This window comes from Triticum aestivum, chromosome 6B (assembly GCF_018294505.1).
Source record: "Triticum aestivum cultivar Chinese Spring chromosome 6B, IWGSC CS RefSeq v2.1, whole genome shotgun sequence".
Classification (NCBI taxonomy): Eukaryota; Viridiplantae; Streptophyta; class Magnoliopsida; order Poales; family Poaceae; genus Triticum; species Triticum aestivum.
In genome coordinates this window covers 73,329,409-73,344,726 of record NC_057810.1, presented here as the reverse complement: position 1 = coordinate 73,344,726, position 15,318 = coordinate 73,329,409, and the positions used below count along the sequence as shown (strand labels likewise).

Genomic DNA, 15,318 nt, shown 5'->3' with positions numbered 1-15,318 from the left:
TGGCTCTAGACTATATATACTCCTCCACCTCCTCCTAGTTAGGGTTAGCGTTGATTTAGCTCAATTAGAGATAGAGCTTCGCTCATCCATCGGATCTCCTCCTCGTGAGAGACCGCAGCCTCCTCGGAGAAGATCCTATCGGATTCAAGACCCCCTCGTGGGAAGATCCCCTCGTGGATTTCAAGGCCTCCTCACGGAGAAGAACGGTTCCTTTGTATCCTTACCTTTGTTGATTGTGGATCATATGTATCTCTTTGTGTTCGGTGATCTAGCACTTGTGTGATTGATCTCTTGTCGGTTGAGTGTTTCTCTCGTTCCTCCCCGTGTTTTCCTCGTGTTCTTCCGTGTGTTCTTCGTGATTCCCCGTAGGATCCACTCCAAACGGAAAGATCGTCCATATAGGGTTCCACCCTACATCAGTAGGTCAGGTGGTTAGCCTAACACATACACTAGTGTAAGGGTGCCTACTCGATTCCTACCAGTGTATTCACCCTTGTTGGCATGGCGTGATTGTCTTTTGGTTTGGTTCTAAATTGGATGCTTCATGCTTGGTTGAAACTTCAACTTCCCTGTCTGGGCCTATTTCCTTTTGATAGCGGAACCCAACTTCACAAGCTTTGGGGAAGTCGTACGTGAAAGAAAAACTCTGTGCGATAGCATCATTTTTTGTAGGAAGAATGTTATAGCGTCATTGTCGGAGCTAGCGGGCCACCGTTTTGTAATCTGTGAGGTGATTAGTTCGAGCGAGCAAAGCCATGGTTGAGCTCGACGCAACAACCACCATGTGAGAACATGTAAATTGTCTCTAGTCCATTGAAAGAATAAATATTGTTATGGCATCGCTATCATTTTTCTGTAATAAAGATAACAGGGGCGGCCTTGTGATTAAACTTTGACCTACGAAGGCCGTCTTAATTAAAAAAAGCGCCTGCATTACTCTGTCGTTTAGCTAACCTCCCCCATTAGTAATGAGCTAGCTTCTTTATCACGGTTAAAAAAAATAGCTTCCCTATCACCACCAGAACTTTTTCCGTACTAACGTCATAAGCACCATTTTTTATCACTCAAACCGGGCATCAATCAAATACCAGCTGGAATCTAATGCTAGAGGTATATAGTTCATAAAATGGAGCAATGAGTGCTAGAAAGTGCCACAAAACATTAATGCGGTTATACCGTTCACTTTGCGGTGGACAAATTCTTGGTTTAAACTAACTTTTACTCTAAATTAAACTGCGTTGCGCTGTCAATGAAAATTTACTAAATCCGCTTGATAAACTGTTTTCTCTCTCTATCTCGTTAGATGCCTCTAGTCTATTGAAAAATAAATATTGTTATGGCATCACTATCGTTTCTATAATGAAGATAACGGGGACGGCCTCGTGATTAAACTTTGTTTTACGAAGGCTGTCTTAATAAAGAAATCACCTGAATTACTGTCGTTTAGCTAACCTCCCATCATTAATGAGCTTCTTTGTCACAGTTTTTTTTAATAGCTTCTCTATCACAACCAGACCTTTTATTTCAAACTAATGCCATAAGCACCATTTTTATCTCTCAAACCGGGCATCAAATCAATACCAGCTGGAATTTGAAGCTAGAGGCATATAATTTGTAAAATGGCACAATGAGTGTTACAAAGTGCCGCAAAACATTAATGTGGTTATACCGATCACTTTGCAGTCAACAAAATACTTGATTTAAACTAACTTATACTCTAGATTAAATAGCGCTGTGCGGTAAATGAAAATTTACTAAATCCGTTGGATAAACTATGTTCTCTCTCCGTCTCGTTAGATGCTTAGAGCAAAGCAAAGCCAACTTGCGAACGTGCTCAGCTCGCACTTCCAGCCGAGCTCCTCTTTTCTAATCTCTCATTTGTTATCTTGTGCTTGTACATGCATGATGCAGCCACAGCCTTAATTATAATGTGCACGCCATCACTACCTATTGACACAAACAAACCCCCACCAGACACCAGCTAAGCGAAAATGGAGGCAACGGTGCTGAGCGTGGGCAAGTCCGTGCTGAGCGGAGCGCTTAGCTACGCCAAATCTGCCTTGGCGGAGGAGGTGGCCCTGCAGCTGGGAGTACGGCGTGATCAGGCCTTCATCACGGGTGAGCTCGAGATGATGCAGGGCTTCCTGATGTGTGCACACGAGGAGGGGCGAGAAGGCAGCAGCATGGTGGTCAAGATCTGGGTGAAGCAAGTCCGCGACGTGGCATACGACGTCGAGGACTGCCTCCTGGACTTCGCCGTCAGGTTAGATCATCAGCAGTCGTGGTGGTGTATCCCCCAAAGGCTGCTTGACCGGCGTTTTGTGGCCAAGGAAATGAAGGAGCTCAGAACCAAGGTGGAGGACATCGGCCAGAGGAACGTGCGCTACCGCCTCATCAAGGAATCATCTGGGCAGCCATCGTCTGCCACTGCCACCATCAGCAGTGAGGTGATACTTCACGTCGCTGAAGCCACAACACGTGCTGCGCTTCACCGGGAAAAGGAAAAGGCGGATCTTGCCGAGCTGATCACCAGAGATGGCCATGGGTCGGTGATCGCGGTGTGGGGAGCAAGCAGCGATGTTGGGGTCACATCTATCATCAGAGCTGCCTATGATAAGCCAGAAGTAAAAGGTAAGTTTCAGTGCCGAGCCTGGGTAAGGCTGATGCATCCCTTCAACCCAAATGACCTCTTTGTCAGCATGGTGAGGCAGTTTTACCAAGATTCATGTGATGAATCTGGTAAAGCAATTACGCAAGGAGGAGGAACAGCCACTGGACTGACAGTTCTGAAGAAGATGTCGGCACTAGATCATAGTTTGGTCGATGAGTTTAATCGGTATGTGACGGAGAAGAGGTACTTGGTTGTTATTGCTGATGTGCATACCATAGAAGAGTGGGACTGGATCAAAACATACTTCCCAAGCATGAACGGGAGCCAGATCATTGTGTCCACGCAGCAATTTGAAGTTGCAAGATTGTGCACTGAGCAGCCGTACACGGTAGCGGAGATTGAACCAAAATGGTCATTCGACAAGGACTTGTATGTCTTCTACCACAAGCACAAGGTAATCAAATCCTAGTAACATACCTCCTCTTCATCTTAATTTAGATAATCGAATGTTATTTTTTCGTATATTAATGCAACAAGGTGATAGATAGGCATGTACCATATATATTTATTTTTTTAGAATGAAGGCTCGCGAAGAGCCCGCTTTGAATTAACAAAGCCAACAACCGGCCGAGGTTACAACCCAACTTACACGCCACAGAAACTGGTACAATTGGGACGAAACTGGAAAGCAAATCCTATCTACGCGAGAACAAGCTGCCAAAACAACTTGCAAGAGGCAGCACACTCCACACTAGGATCATAGAAACAGGCCTGAACAAACAGAGCAGACAACACCGACCGTCGAGGAAGAACCTTGCTCGAGAAGCACTTCGGGAAGGAGGAAACAAACATCTTCCTTCTCTGGCACCGAAGGGGGTCCCTACCCCCTCGCCATGGCTCGTGGCGCCGTACCGTCAGGATCCAGAGAAAGCTCACCCGAGAGCTGGAATAATATCGTCCTCGCTTCGCTAGGTGACCACCGGGCGACCCCCTCAATTTGGGAAGTGCCTGCAGATTGCACCGCCACAGGAATATGCCCAACTGGTTGGAGAAAATTGCTTCAAGTCGTCGAACGATGAAAGGGAGGCAGCACACCCCACCCCTCACCTGCAGACCCTCCCATCCAAACCCAACGTCCCTGGCGCCGCCTTCAGGAAGGTTACGGTGCACGAGGCGCCGCCGACGCCCGATCCGCATCGGATCTTAGGCTTTCACCCGGACATGGGTCGGAGTGGAGAGATGGTGTCCTCAGCAGCGCCCCCAAGGAGTAAAGCGGCGCCAAAAGGCGGTGTCGCCGCTGCCGGCTAGCCAAGGCGGCCAAGGTTTCCCTTGGACCCCGATCTGCTCCACCAAAACACACCGGAGGCGGATACGGCAAGATCCACAGTCAAAACGGGGGCTGGGAGGGGAAGCATGGAGGGAAGGGGGGCAATACCTTAAGATCTGGCACGGGAAGCTCCGCGCCGCGCTCGACCACCACCTGCGGCTCGCCATCCTCACGGCCGAGCCCTCAGGCCAGCCGTCCACCTGCGCACGCCACCGGTCGCACGACGGCGCCGCCACGCCAACAGGGGCTGCCGCCCTGGATCCGAGGGCCTCCGCGAAGAAGGAGCGCCGAATACCCCGCCGCCACCTTCCCCGGCGCCCGCGCGGGCTTTCCCGGCGGTCGTCTCCGGTGGCTGCGAGGGGGGAGCGGGGGTGGCGGCGGGGGCTAACCCTAGTCGCCCCCGAGTCGGGACGGGAGAGGGGGGGTCGGTCGAGCCCCTGTGTCACCGCATGTACCATATATGAACTAATAAAATTAATACTATGTCGATGAATCAATATGCAGTATTTATTTTTATTTAGATGCCTAGCAGTTAGCTTAGTTCGCCTAAATTAATCCATTTGGCTGAACTTGTGTGCAGGTGGAGGCTCAAATCAAAGGAGGTCACAAGGCCGAGTCCAGCTCAAATGGTGAGATCACAAGTGCTGAAGAAGCTCCTCGTGAGGAACAGCAGCACGCAGATCAGAAGCTCACTAGTGCCAGTGCAGTGGCAGCCGCTTTGGAGGAAGATCGGCTTATCAACCGGGTGGCAGCAAAAGCTACAGTTATTGAGTTACTCAGTCAACCTGGCGAGGTGATCACCATTTGGGGAATGGGAGGTCTTGGGAAGACTACTCTTGTAACAAGTCTCTACCAACAAGAACTCAGTGAAAGATTTCAGAGGCGCGCTTGGTTCACAGTGCCGCATTCTCTGAACCATCTAAGCCATCAAGAATTTCATGAGGACTTGCAACGGCAATTGAAAGTGGATTATCATGGAGACAAAGAAAAGCCTGAAGGACAGCAAAATGACAATGGAGAGGAGACTCAAACAACGGAAAACAAAAAAACTGTTGAAACTTTGGCAGAGATTTTATCGAACAAGAAATGCCTCATTGTTTTTGACGATCTATCATCCATCGAAGACTGGCAATGGATAAAGCAGCTGTTGCCATCAAGAGAAAATACTGCCAACAAGATCATTGTCACCACTCGGAAACTGAATGTTGCCGAGTCATGTTCGCAGATAGAAAGCCAGATATACAATCTCGAGCTTCTTAGTGATGAGGATGCTCTCCGCCTATTTGAAAAAAAGGTAATATACAAGACATCTGACATAGTAGAAGCATTACTTCGAACTATTTTGTTTTTAAGATGCCTCATATTTTCTTGCATACAAATATTATACTGATGGGTGGGGTAATCCAGCCTTATTTCGTACAAATCATTTTTTGAATTAATTTATTTTCATCTGTTGTTTTTTGCAAGATGGCCGTAGTAAAGACACCTTCCAAACATATTTTACTGAGAAATGCGGTCCTGTACAAATGTATTTATGTTACCATATTATATATAAGGCACTACAGAGTAAATTTTATAATGGGCGCTGCTACGCGTCCGCCGGCAGATGTACTGAAATTATCCGCCGCCTGGACAGCCGTTTATTCCTGAGCTGTTAGCCCTCCGATCTAGTGTGCGTGTCCGCCGGCAGATGTACTTAAATTATCCGCCGCCTGGACAGCCGTCCGATCTAGTGTGCGCGTCCCGCATGCACCCCTCATTATTCCCGTAACGACATGTGCGTTGTTGCAGAAACAATACAACAAACTTGCCCCCGGCCCCCACAGAGCTGCGCCCAGCACGACGTCCGTCACCAACCCGCCACCAAAATCAACCCGCCGCCAGTGTGCAGGAACTAAATTGAACTCTCTGCAACACCATGGCGCACCATATCGCGCGTCAGATGCTTTGGATCGCAAATCGAGCTCACTGCGCGGCCTCTACTCTAGCATGACGGCGACGAGCTCCCATGCCGGGCACTCCTTTGACGATTTCTGCAACTGAAGCTATGTTTCTGAAACATGCTCGTGTTGCAATACTTGGCCCCGTACGCTCTAACATCGTGCGCTCCTCCAACGCTTTCTGCAACCCGAGCTATGTTTCTGAAGCAGACCCCTGTTATAGAAGAAAAAAAATTTCGCAGTCGAACCATTTTTTTTAAAACAAGACCTCTGTTACAGAAACTTTCTAAAACTAGACCCTATTGCTGGAAAAAAAAACTTCACTACTGAATCTTTTTTTTAATTTCTAAAACAAGACCTCTATTGCAGAAACTTTCTGAAACAATACGATTGTTGCAAAAAGATTGGTCGCACAAGATTTGTGGCCAGCATGAGCGCTCGATCAAGATTGATCCGACGACTATGCAGGCGTCAGACGCTGCAAGTGCATCCATCGGCTTAAGGATAGCGTTTTCCTTTTAAACTACGACACATCTTTTTCGTATAACTAGGAAACACAAAACAATTTCAGTTTGTGCTTCACTGAGACACGTGTTGGTCTTACTCGCATGATTATGTCCCTTTACTCAGAAGCAATCCATGTTACTGGGTTACTGCAACTTTATGCCCTACACCCCTATTTCATTCAAAAGCTTCTCTTCTCTTAACGAATAAAAACACACCTTACATTTAGAACAAAGAGAGTCTATTTTTCTTTGTAGTTAGCCCAAATTTATGTCACTTCTCATTTTCATGTAAATGTATATGTAGCTTTATGGTTTTATATTGTCCCGTGGACTAATATTATGTACATTCAGTGTTGGTCTTTGTGGGGTCCATATATTGGACATTTGCAAACTTTCGACATTAGTGTACTTGGTTTTTTCCACACGCAAAAAAGCCATTAGTAATATTTGGAATTACACTTTTTTTTACTTTGTGAAAGTAATATTGTTGGATAGGCCTAGTAAAAGTGTTGCCGCTTAACTTATTTTCAATTGTAAGTATTTGACCATCAAGAATCAATTGGTATTTCTATATACTTTTTTTTTTGATCGTATCAATTGGTATTTCTATATACTACCTAAAAGAGACGGAAGGTTCCGTCTCCCCTATTACGTCGACCCACCCTTCGTCGATCCCCCTCCCCACGCGACCGCTGGTTTTCCCGATTTTTCTCTAAAAAAACGGAAACAACAAGCGCTGGTTTTCCCGTCCTGGCCTAATCTTTCCCCGCCGCCACCGCCACCGCCTAAGACATCGCCTACCTCCTCCCTCCTCCCCTACCGCCACATGATCCGATGCCAAGGAGGACGACCGTCCTGTGATCCAGCTATGGCCGCCCGAAGTCTTGTTGGGAATGAATCGATCGGCCTCGTCCCAGCCGCCGCCAGAAGAGGCTATTTTACATACGCCAAGGTGAAGATGCCAACGGCACGGTCACCTGGTGGGCGCGCCCCAAGCCGAGGAGTGGTGTGTCAGGCCATAACCGCCGCAAGGTCGACGCCAATGTCATGCGCTTCATCTGCAACACTACGATGCGATCCACGACGACGCTCCCCGGCGGTGTTGACGAGTGCACGGTGTGGCACGATGTGCTGGCGCTGCTCTTCTCGGACCGCAGGTACACGGGCAACTACTTGCACGCGTACACAGACGCGATCCTGCTGCTGATCCCCATGGCGAAGCAGTACGGCGGGAAGGTGCGGTTCCTCGTCTCCGATCTACAGATGTGGTGGATCGGCAAGTTCCTTCTGGTCTTCAATAGCCTCTCCAACTACGACCTCGCCGCCACCAACCGCACATGCTGTTTCCGCCAAGTCCAGTCCAGGTGGGCATCAACCCGCTCTGCACGCCCCATGCCTACTCCATGGTCGATTTCACCCGGCCAGCACATGCGCGGCACCTACGGCCTCCCGCGCGGCCTTGCCGTGCCAGCCGCCGCCACCCGCCCGCAGGTCCTGCTCATCGCCCGCGCCAACACGCGACGGTTCGTGAACGCCGACGAGATCGTGCGCGTTGCGTAGAAGCTTGGGTTCGAGGTTTGTCTGCGAGGGCACGCACGAGCGTCCGCGGAGCTGGCCAACACCTGCAACGTCATGCTGGTCGTGCACGGCGCCGGGCTGACCAACATGGTGTTCCTGCCCACGCGAGGATCCAACGCGGTTGTGCGGAATCTCGTCGGGGCGAATCCACCCTGCCTCGTCCTAGCCGCTGCCGGTGGAGCCTATTTTGCATAGACCAAGGTGAGCATCCATGTCCGATGGTGCGAATTTTCATGAGCACTTCGTTCCGGCCATGCAATCTTCGTTGATTCGGAAAGATGTGGCTGTCTGTTTAGCTAATTCAATCTGCCATTGACCATGCTAATTCTATTTATATTCAGTTATATTAGAAACAGCATGAACATGCTGCTCCTTTTTCCAATATAATCACAATACTTTTGTGTGGAGAGCTCCGGTGTCAGCAGTTGTGTGGAAGCACGAGCTGATTTGCGACTGGTCGGAGGTTAAGCTTCACAAACCTATGTGGGAATACGTAGGTGCTATCTTGTCCGCGCAAGAGCAAGTTCACAGTTCATAAACTATATTCGTGATGTGTGTGTATCACAATCGGTAGCACCTCTACATGCCATGGAGGCTACGCACAGTTCATAAACTATATTCGTGATGTGTGTGTATCACAATCGGTGGCTACGCGAGACTAAAGGAGATCATCCTCCAGACGAGGATTAGTGCATCGCATTCAAAACTACCCACTGCATAATTAGTGCTGCACTTATATGTCAGTAATCAAGGTATGCCCATATCTCTTTTTTTTTTTGAGGTTGGTATGCCCATATCTATTATATGCATATTTTGTTACTACTATTATTATTTAGCAAGTTCTTGTTCTTTCCATAGGTTGTTTGAACAGTTCATGTCCGCCTTGAGCATGCAAAAATGTTTTTTTTTCGGGTGCAAAAATGCTTTTCAATGCCTCTTAGTCACAAATCACATCACGCACCCTATCTCTATTTTTTGGGTAATTTAAAATAACTTATTCTAATGTTATTTGGTCGTTCTCAAATTTTCAGCAAAGAGGGAAGTTGGTGCTCTAGGCCGAAGTCAGAATATTGCTAAACTAATTCTTTTCGTAAGCTACACAGAGAAAAACATGAAGTTGATGAGTTGTGTGAAGATGAAAGGAAGCCCAGGAATATACTGTGTTCAGCGGTGACCTTTGAGAGTGCATGTAGCCCCTACGTAGACTCTCCAGAAAAGTTGCTCTTCATTTTTTTTAAGAGAAACTATCACAGTGGGCATAACTACAGAAGCGGCGATGCAATGTTTTGTACAGTTTAACCATGACTATTCTTTTCAAGCAGATATACGGTGAACTAAATTATGTATCTTCTTTGCCTTTGAATTGGATATTTACTGTGGTTCCATCTTTTGACTCAAATATGCACAAGGAGTTCAATAATGTTGTATTTTTTATCATATACTGTGCACCGACAATGCATAAGAAAGTAGATATGAAGGACGACTATTTTATTAGTACTTTGATGCCATTTGATTGTAACACTAAAGTAGGTTTTGTTGGTTTTTGAGTGAAAAGATAGTTCATGGTGGAACAAGCTGCCTCGGATTAATTAGGAAATGAGAAATTTGCATTTCGGTGATGATATATTTTTTCTCCATAGCAATGCGTGTCTATTTCAACTAATACATGTATTGCACATGTTTTATAATGTAACAATAGGATGGTAAAGAGCTATTGGTTGATTTATTATTGAAAGCATGACCTAAATATATCACCCATAAATACATTAATGTGTTCTCCCGTTGCAACGCACGGGCAATTACCTAGTAAATAGAAAAAATAGGAAATTAATGAGTTATGAAGCACACGAGAGTAACCCAATAAAAGAGGAAAGTACATTTTAAACCCGAAACTATTATGCTTGGTCTGACTTGAACGTTGAGAAATAAGATCGCCTAAATCAAACCCTAGACTTTCGCAGACCATTCAAAACGAACCATATACCGGTTTGGAAAAGTGGTTTTGCGTTCTGGGCCTTTCAAAACATATAAGGATTCTCGGATGAAGGAATGATAACATACCTAAAATTATGATTATTCATGTCATGTGCAAAAACAACAAGAGAAATTCATTTATTTTTTGTGTCTTCATATAGAAATATTGGGTGATGATTTTTTTCCCGGTTCTTACTTTATGGTATCCTCCACTATTTTAATATATATTTTTTAGAGGACCGCAATTGTTATAAAGCCTAGCATGGCTAGGTCAAGAGATAATTGAGCATGCCATATCGCTGTTAAGATTCCCTTTATCTATAAAATTTTCACAATCTTCAGAAATGTTGAAATACAAATCACTGTCTAAAACCGGGCTAGGGTTAAAGTTAAATTGTTTTATAAAGTTCAGTTTTAATATGGGTGGTTTCAAAGTTCAGGATTTAAATCTGATTAGACATCATAATCTGTAGTTTAAAATGGACTTTCTCGAAAAATGAATACTCGGCATGAGAATCTCAACAGACGCGCACTTACACATTGAACTCGTGCAGATATTAAGTACCACACACGGGGGAAATACACTTTGGTTCCTGGTTGTATATACACCCTATACGGGGATTTTTTTAATAATTAAACAAAAAATCAAAATAGTTCAGAAGTTTCTTTTAGAATAAACTTGACTTTCTTTTGCACTAGTATGTAAATTTTCAACAGAAAAAAAAAGCAACTTTGACTTCAGTGCAAAAAAAACAAAAATTATTTGCTATTATTGGTCACTATTCACACTATTTTGACCAAAAAATTGACTTTTTTTAAAAAAAGAAGTCAAAGGAGGATTTTTCTTTTTGTGGAATTTTTCTCACAAGTACAATGGAAGGTCAAGTTTATTTCAAAAATATTTTCAGAATTTTTTGACTTTTTGTTAAATTACTAAAAGAAGAATCCATGTATGGTGTAGATACACCCAGGAACCAAACGTTTGCGTCCCCACACACGGTGTCAACCCTGCTGTGTAGAAACGAATTAAATACCACACACGGTGCCAACCCTGTTGTGTAGAAACGAATATTCCTCCAACAACAAGGACACATAATCATCTTGACGTTCCCGTCGACGACGAGGTGCCTACGGTGACTTCGTAAATTTCAAGATGATATATGCCGGCTCAGTCTTTCAGAAGTGCTCATAGGGGTAGAGTGTGCGTGTGTGCGTTCATAGGGGTGAGTGTATGCGCATGTATATGATCGCTTGCGTCTGTACTGTGTTAAAAAAAAACATCTTTCCGTGTGTTGGATAGTGAAGAACACTATACGTCACAATTGTATACTCGAAACAAAAAATGGCAACGAGATGTTTGTACTGGCATAGCATTTCTTCTCTTAAAAATGAATTATATGCAGTAAGTGAGTACTCCCTCCGTAAAGAAATATAATAGTGTTTAGATAGTTATCTAAAGGCTCTTACATTTCTTTACATAGGGAGTACTTTGCTAGTGTTTACAAAAGAGAATGAACTTTATAAGCAGGCCAAAGTAGAAGAAATGTCATATGAAAAGCTATATCATCTCACCTGGTTTTCTAAATCATATGAATAACAGGTATTCAAGGATGCTAAAGAGAGGGAAACTTATGGCGACATTGCAGGCCTAACTGAGCAAGCAAATCTTGTACTGAAGATGTGTGACGGCCTTCCTCTTGCTATATCCACCATAGGTAGCTTCCTGGCAAGCAAACCTAAGACTGCTGTAGAGTGGAGGAATTTGAACAGACATATAAGTGCAGAGCTAGAGATGAATCAAGAGCTTGGGATGATAAAGACAGTCCTTGCTTCAAGTTACGACGGTTTACCTTATTATCTCAAGGCTTGCTTCTTGTATTTATCCATTTTTCCGGAAGACCACCGCATCAGATGGTCTCGTTTGGTGAGGCATTGGATTGCAGAGGGATACTCAAGGCGAATACGTGACAAGACTGCAGTTGAAACCGGGAACAGCTACATCACCGAGCTTATCAGCAGGAGTATGGTCCGACCATTACAAGGAGATATGATTGCAAGTGGGAGGAACGGTTTCTTGGACGTCCATGATCTCATCCGTGACATTGCAATCTCAAGGGCAACAGAGGAAAATCTTGTTTTTACGCTGGAGGAAGGATGTGACTTGAGCACCCAAGGCAAAATCCGTCACCTTGCTATAAGCAGCAGGTGGAGAAGAGACAAAGATGTATTTGAGAGTGCACTGGACTTGTCTCACTTAAGATCACTGACAGTATTTGGAGTGCTGGAGGAATATTTCATTTCTGTTAAGATGAGATTACTCCGAGTACTGGACTTGGAAGACACAAAGGGTCTGACAGATCAGCACCTCCATCAGATTGGGAAGCTTGTTCACCTAATTTACCTTTCTCTACGAGGATGTGATGGGCGCTTACGCCTTCCAGATTCACTGGGTAATCTGAGGCATCTACAGACACTGGATGTAAGAGATGTATGCATAATAAATCTACCAAGAACAATTGTCAAGCTTGACAAGTTAAGTTATCTCCAGGTGGGCTTTGTACCAAGGAATGATGACAAGGGAACAGGAAGATGGGTTGACGAGGAACGCATAGAGCAGGCTATCCTTGACAGCAAGTTCAAACCCTTACGATTGAACAAATGCAGCTGCCAGAAGATCCTCATAAGCACCTGCTGCTGCTGCTGCTGCTTTCCGGTGATTTTTGTATTAGTTCGCCTCTTTTGCTTCCTGGTTAACTTACTAGTTGTCCTCTGGTACTCGCTGTTTTTCCTTCGGCGTTTCTTATGCGTGCTTACAAGAGATGGTTGTGCCGGGTTGCCTGCTTACTTTATGGGGATAGATCCATCTGGTGTCAAATTCCCGAGAGGAACTGGGAAACTCAAGTCCCTGCACACGGTGGGTGTTGTCAATATCGACGGAGAAAATGCCATTCTTAAAGAGCTCCAAGATCTTACCGAGTTGCGTAAGTTAAGAGTGACTGGTCTGAACAAGAAAAATTGCAAAAACTTCTGTTCGACCATCGCCAATCTCAAATCCCTGGAATCTTTGTTTGTGCGGTCAGAGGGGAAGCCGGGTCTATCTGGCTGCTTTGATGACGATGACCTGTCCGAGCCTCCAAAGAACCTTCAAAGCCTCAAGCTGTACGGCAACTTGGTCAAACTGCCGGCATGGATCATGAAGCTCAGAAATCTCGTGAAGATGGAGCTACGGAGCAGCTGCATATCTGAGGAGGAGGTTTATACCACGCTACAAGTCCTTGGCGGGCTACCAAACCTGGCAATCTTACGTCTGCTGGGTGGGTCGTTCGTTGGTCAAAGGCTATGTTTGAGCTTCCAAGGGAATGCATTTCCAAGCCTCAAGGTGCTGGCGCTGGATCTCCCGGGTGGCATCGAATTAGTCAAGTTTGAAGGCGCAGCAGAGACAAATAAGCTTGAGGAATTCAGTTGGTATTCGAGTAAGAAAGAAGCTTGGATGTTTTCTGGACTACCATCTCTGCCAAGCCTGAAGGAAGTTGTACTCAGCGGTGCCACGAAAAATTTCATGGATGGCTTGCGAGCCCAGTTTGCTGGGAAAACAAACCAACCCATTCTGAAGCTCAAGAGTCAAGCGGATTGATTCAAGCTGCTGTCTTTCCACAGCGGGTATTGTGCTCCTTGCATTCTTAGGAGTTTCCTCTCACCACCCAGTCTGTAACACCTCAACTGTTTCCCGTATTTATTTATGTGTCAAAAATATTTAGTGTGTGTGTGTGTGTGTGTGTGTGTGTTCCTTTGTAAGCATGCTGACGATATTATGTGCTTCCTAGTTACTCGTACTACTTCATGGGAATAGCTAATAAATATTCCAGTGTTTTTCACCTCAGATTTGCATACATATGATTATTCTATTGTAAGGTGCAGATCCTCTCTTCTTATTCTACAACAACTATGCAAAATTGCCTTTTCCATTTTCTTTTTTATTATATCCACGCTCACGAAATGTTCCTGCCTACTTATTTCGGACAACTAAATCGAGCGAAATCCAATACCACCGCCAAACTCAAGCTTTGTCCTACTCTTGTCAACTCCAACTCAAGGCAAGTGTCATGCATATGCCTCCTTACCTGATTGGACTTCAGTTCTACCGAGATCTGGACTTGTTGTCGACCCTTTCAACTTATTATCCGGCAACTCTGTATGTTCCCCACGAAGCCAGGCCAGCCACGAGATGACGCTTGCCACAATCAAATGGGACTCTTGACTTGTCCAGGGCATTACCAAGACCAGAGGGCTTGTTGAATCCGTAGCTTCAGTCGAAGTGAGCTGCAGTACTGTCACATCCCTAGCTTCTGGTAATGCTCTAGGCTAGCTTCATGTGTGCATCATGTCTATATTTTCGAAACTTGAATTGAGGAATTTTGGAAGCCTCAAAAACTTAAATAAAAGAGGGGCAAAAACCCTAGAAATCTCATTCATTGCTCCAAAATGCTCTTCTTAAATGTTTGATAATTTTTGGTAAGGGTTCTGGTCCCAACCAAAATATTGAACATTTTTAAGGAATTATTTTTGGGACTTTGGATTTAATTCATTAGCTATTTGAATTTGAATTATATTCATATAATTAGAATATAATTTCAAATACCCCTGAAATATTTTATAAGCTTTTGGAAAAGTCCATCTAGCTATATAAAATATTCAGAGGAGTTTTTGGCATTGTTTGAATTATTTTAAATTCAAAACAGTGGCAAAATAAATTAAATAAAACAAAACAGAAATAAAAGAGAGAGAGAAGGAAGTTACCTGGCCTCACCCGTGCAGCCCACCAGAGCCGGCCCAGCTCCTCCAGTGGCCCAGCTGGCCAGCCCATCTGGCCGGCCCAGCCCACCTCCTCCCCCTTGTCATCTTCCTCCTCTGCCAGGAGGACGAACAGAGGCGAGGCGTGGCGCGCGCCCGAGAGGCCTCGGCCACCTCCTGCTTCCCCCTGGCCACCTCCTGCTTCCTCTCGTCGCCCTGGACCCCGTCCGCAACGCCACGCACCCTCCCAGGCCTCGCACTCTCCCCGTGCCTTCTCCCCCCTTTCTCTGGCTCCCTCTCTCCTCCACCGAGCGGAGCCCCGTCGCCACCGACGCCGTTCGCCGCGGCCACCACCACCCCCTCTCCTCCCCGACGCGCTCCCGAGCTCCGCAGTGCCGCCCTCGACCTCCTCGACGTCTCACGCGACCAGAAGGGCCCCGAGCAGCCGCCATCGTCATCATCTCCAAGCTTCGGCCCCGGCGCCCTTCTCCGTCGATTCGGCCACTCCGACGCGCCCCCGAGCCCACTAACCCTCCCTGCAGCTCCGCGGTGAGCCTTTGACCCGATTCCCCCTCTCCCCGTGCCCTACCT

The 15,318-nt window shown here is 45.8% G+C and overlaps 1 protein-coding gene across 1 annotated transcript; it reads left to right on the top strand.

The window, feature by feature from the left end:
- The first annotated feature begins 1,976 nt into the window (after positions 1 to 1,976).
- On the top strand, positions 1,977 to 13,570 carry LOC123138846 (disease resistance protein Pik-2). Its single transcript, XM_044558704.1, has 3 exons — positions 1,977 to 3,065; positions 4,519 to 5,232; positions 11,537 to 13,570. The coding sequence occupies exons 1-3, from the start codon at positions 1,992 to 1,994 to the stop codon at positions 13,568 to 13,570; spliced, it is 3,822 nt and encodes a 1,273-aa protein (XP_044414639.1). The 5' UTR covers positions 1,977 to 1,991.
- The last annotated feature ends 1,748 nt before the right edge of the window (positions 13,571 to 15,318 follow it).

What these genes read in the sequence shown, in the direction of transcription:
- LOC123138846 (XM_044558704.1), top strand. Translation starts at nt 1,992, where the DNA reads ATGGAGGCAACGGTGCTGAGCGTGGGCAAGTCCGTGCTGAGCGGAGCG. An exon ending in TCTTCTACCACAAGCACAAG is followed by an intron (nt 3,066 to 4,518) that starts GTAATCAAATCC and finishes ACTTGTGTGCAG; the next exon opens with GTGGAGGCTCAAATCAAAGG. An exon ending in TCCGCCTATTTGAAAAAAAG is followed by an intron (nt 5,233 to 11,536) that starts GTAATATACAAG and finishes TATGAATAACAG; the next exon opens with GTATTCAAGGATGCTAAAGA.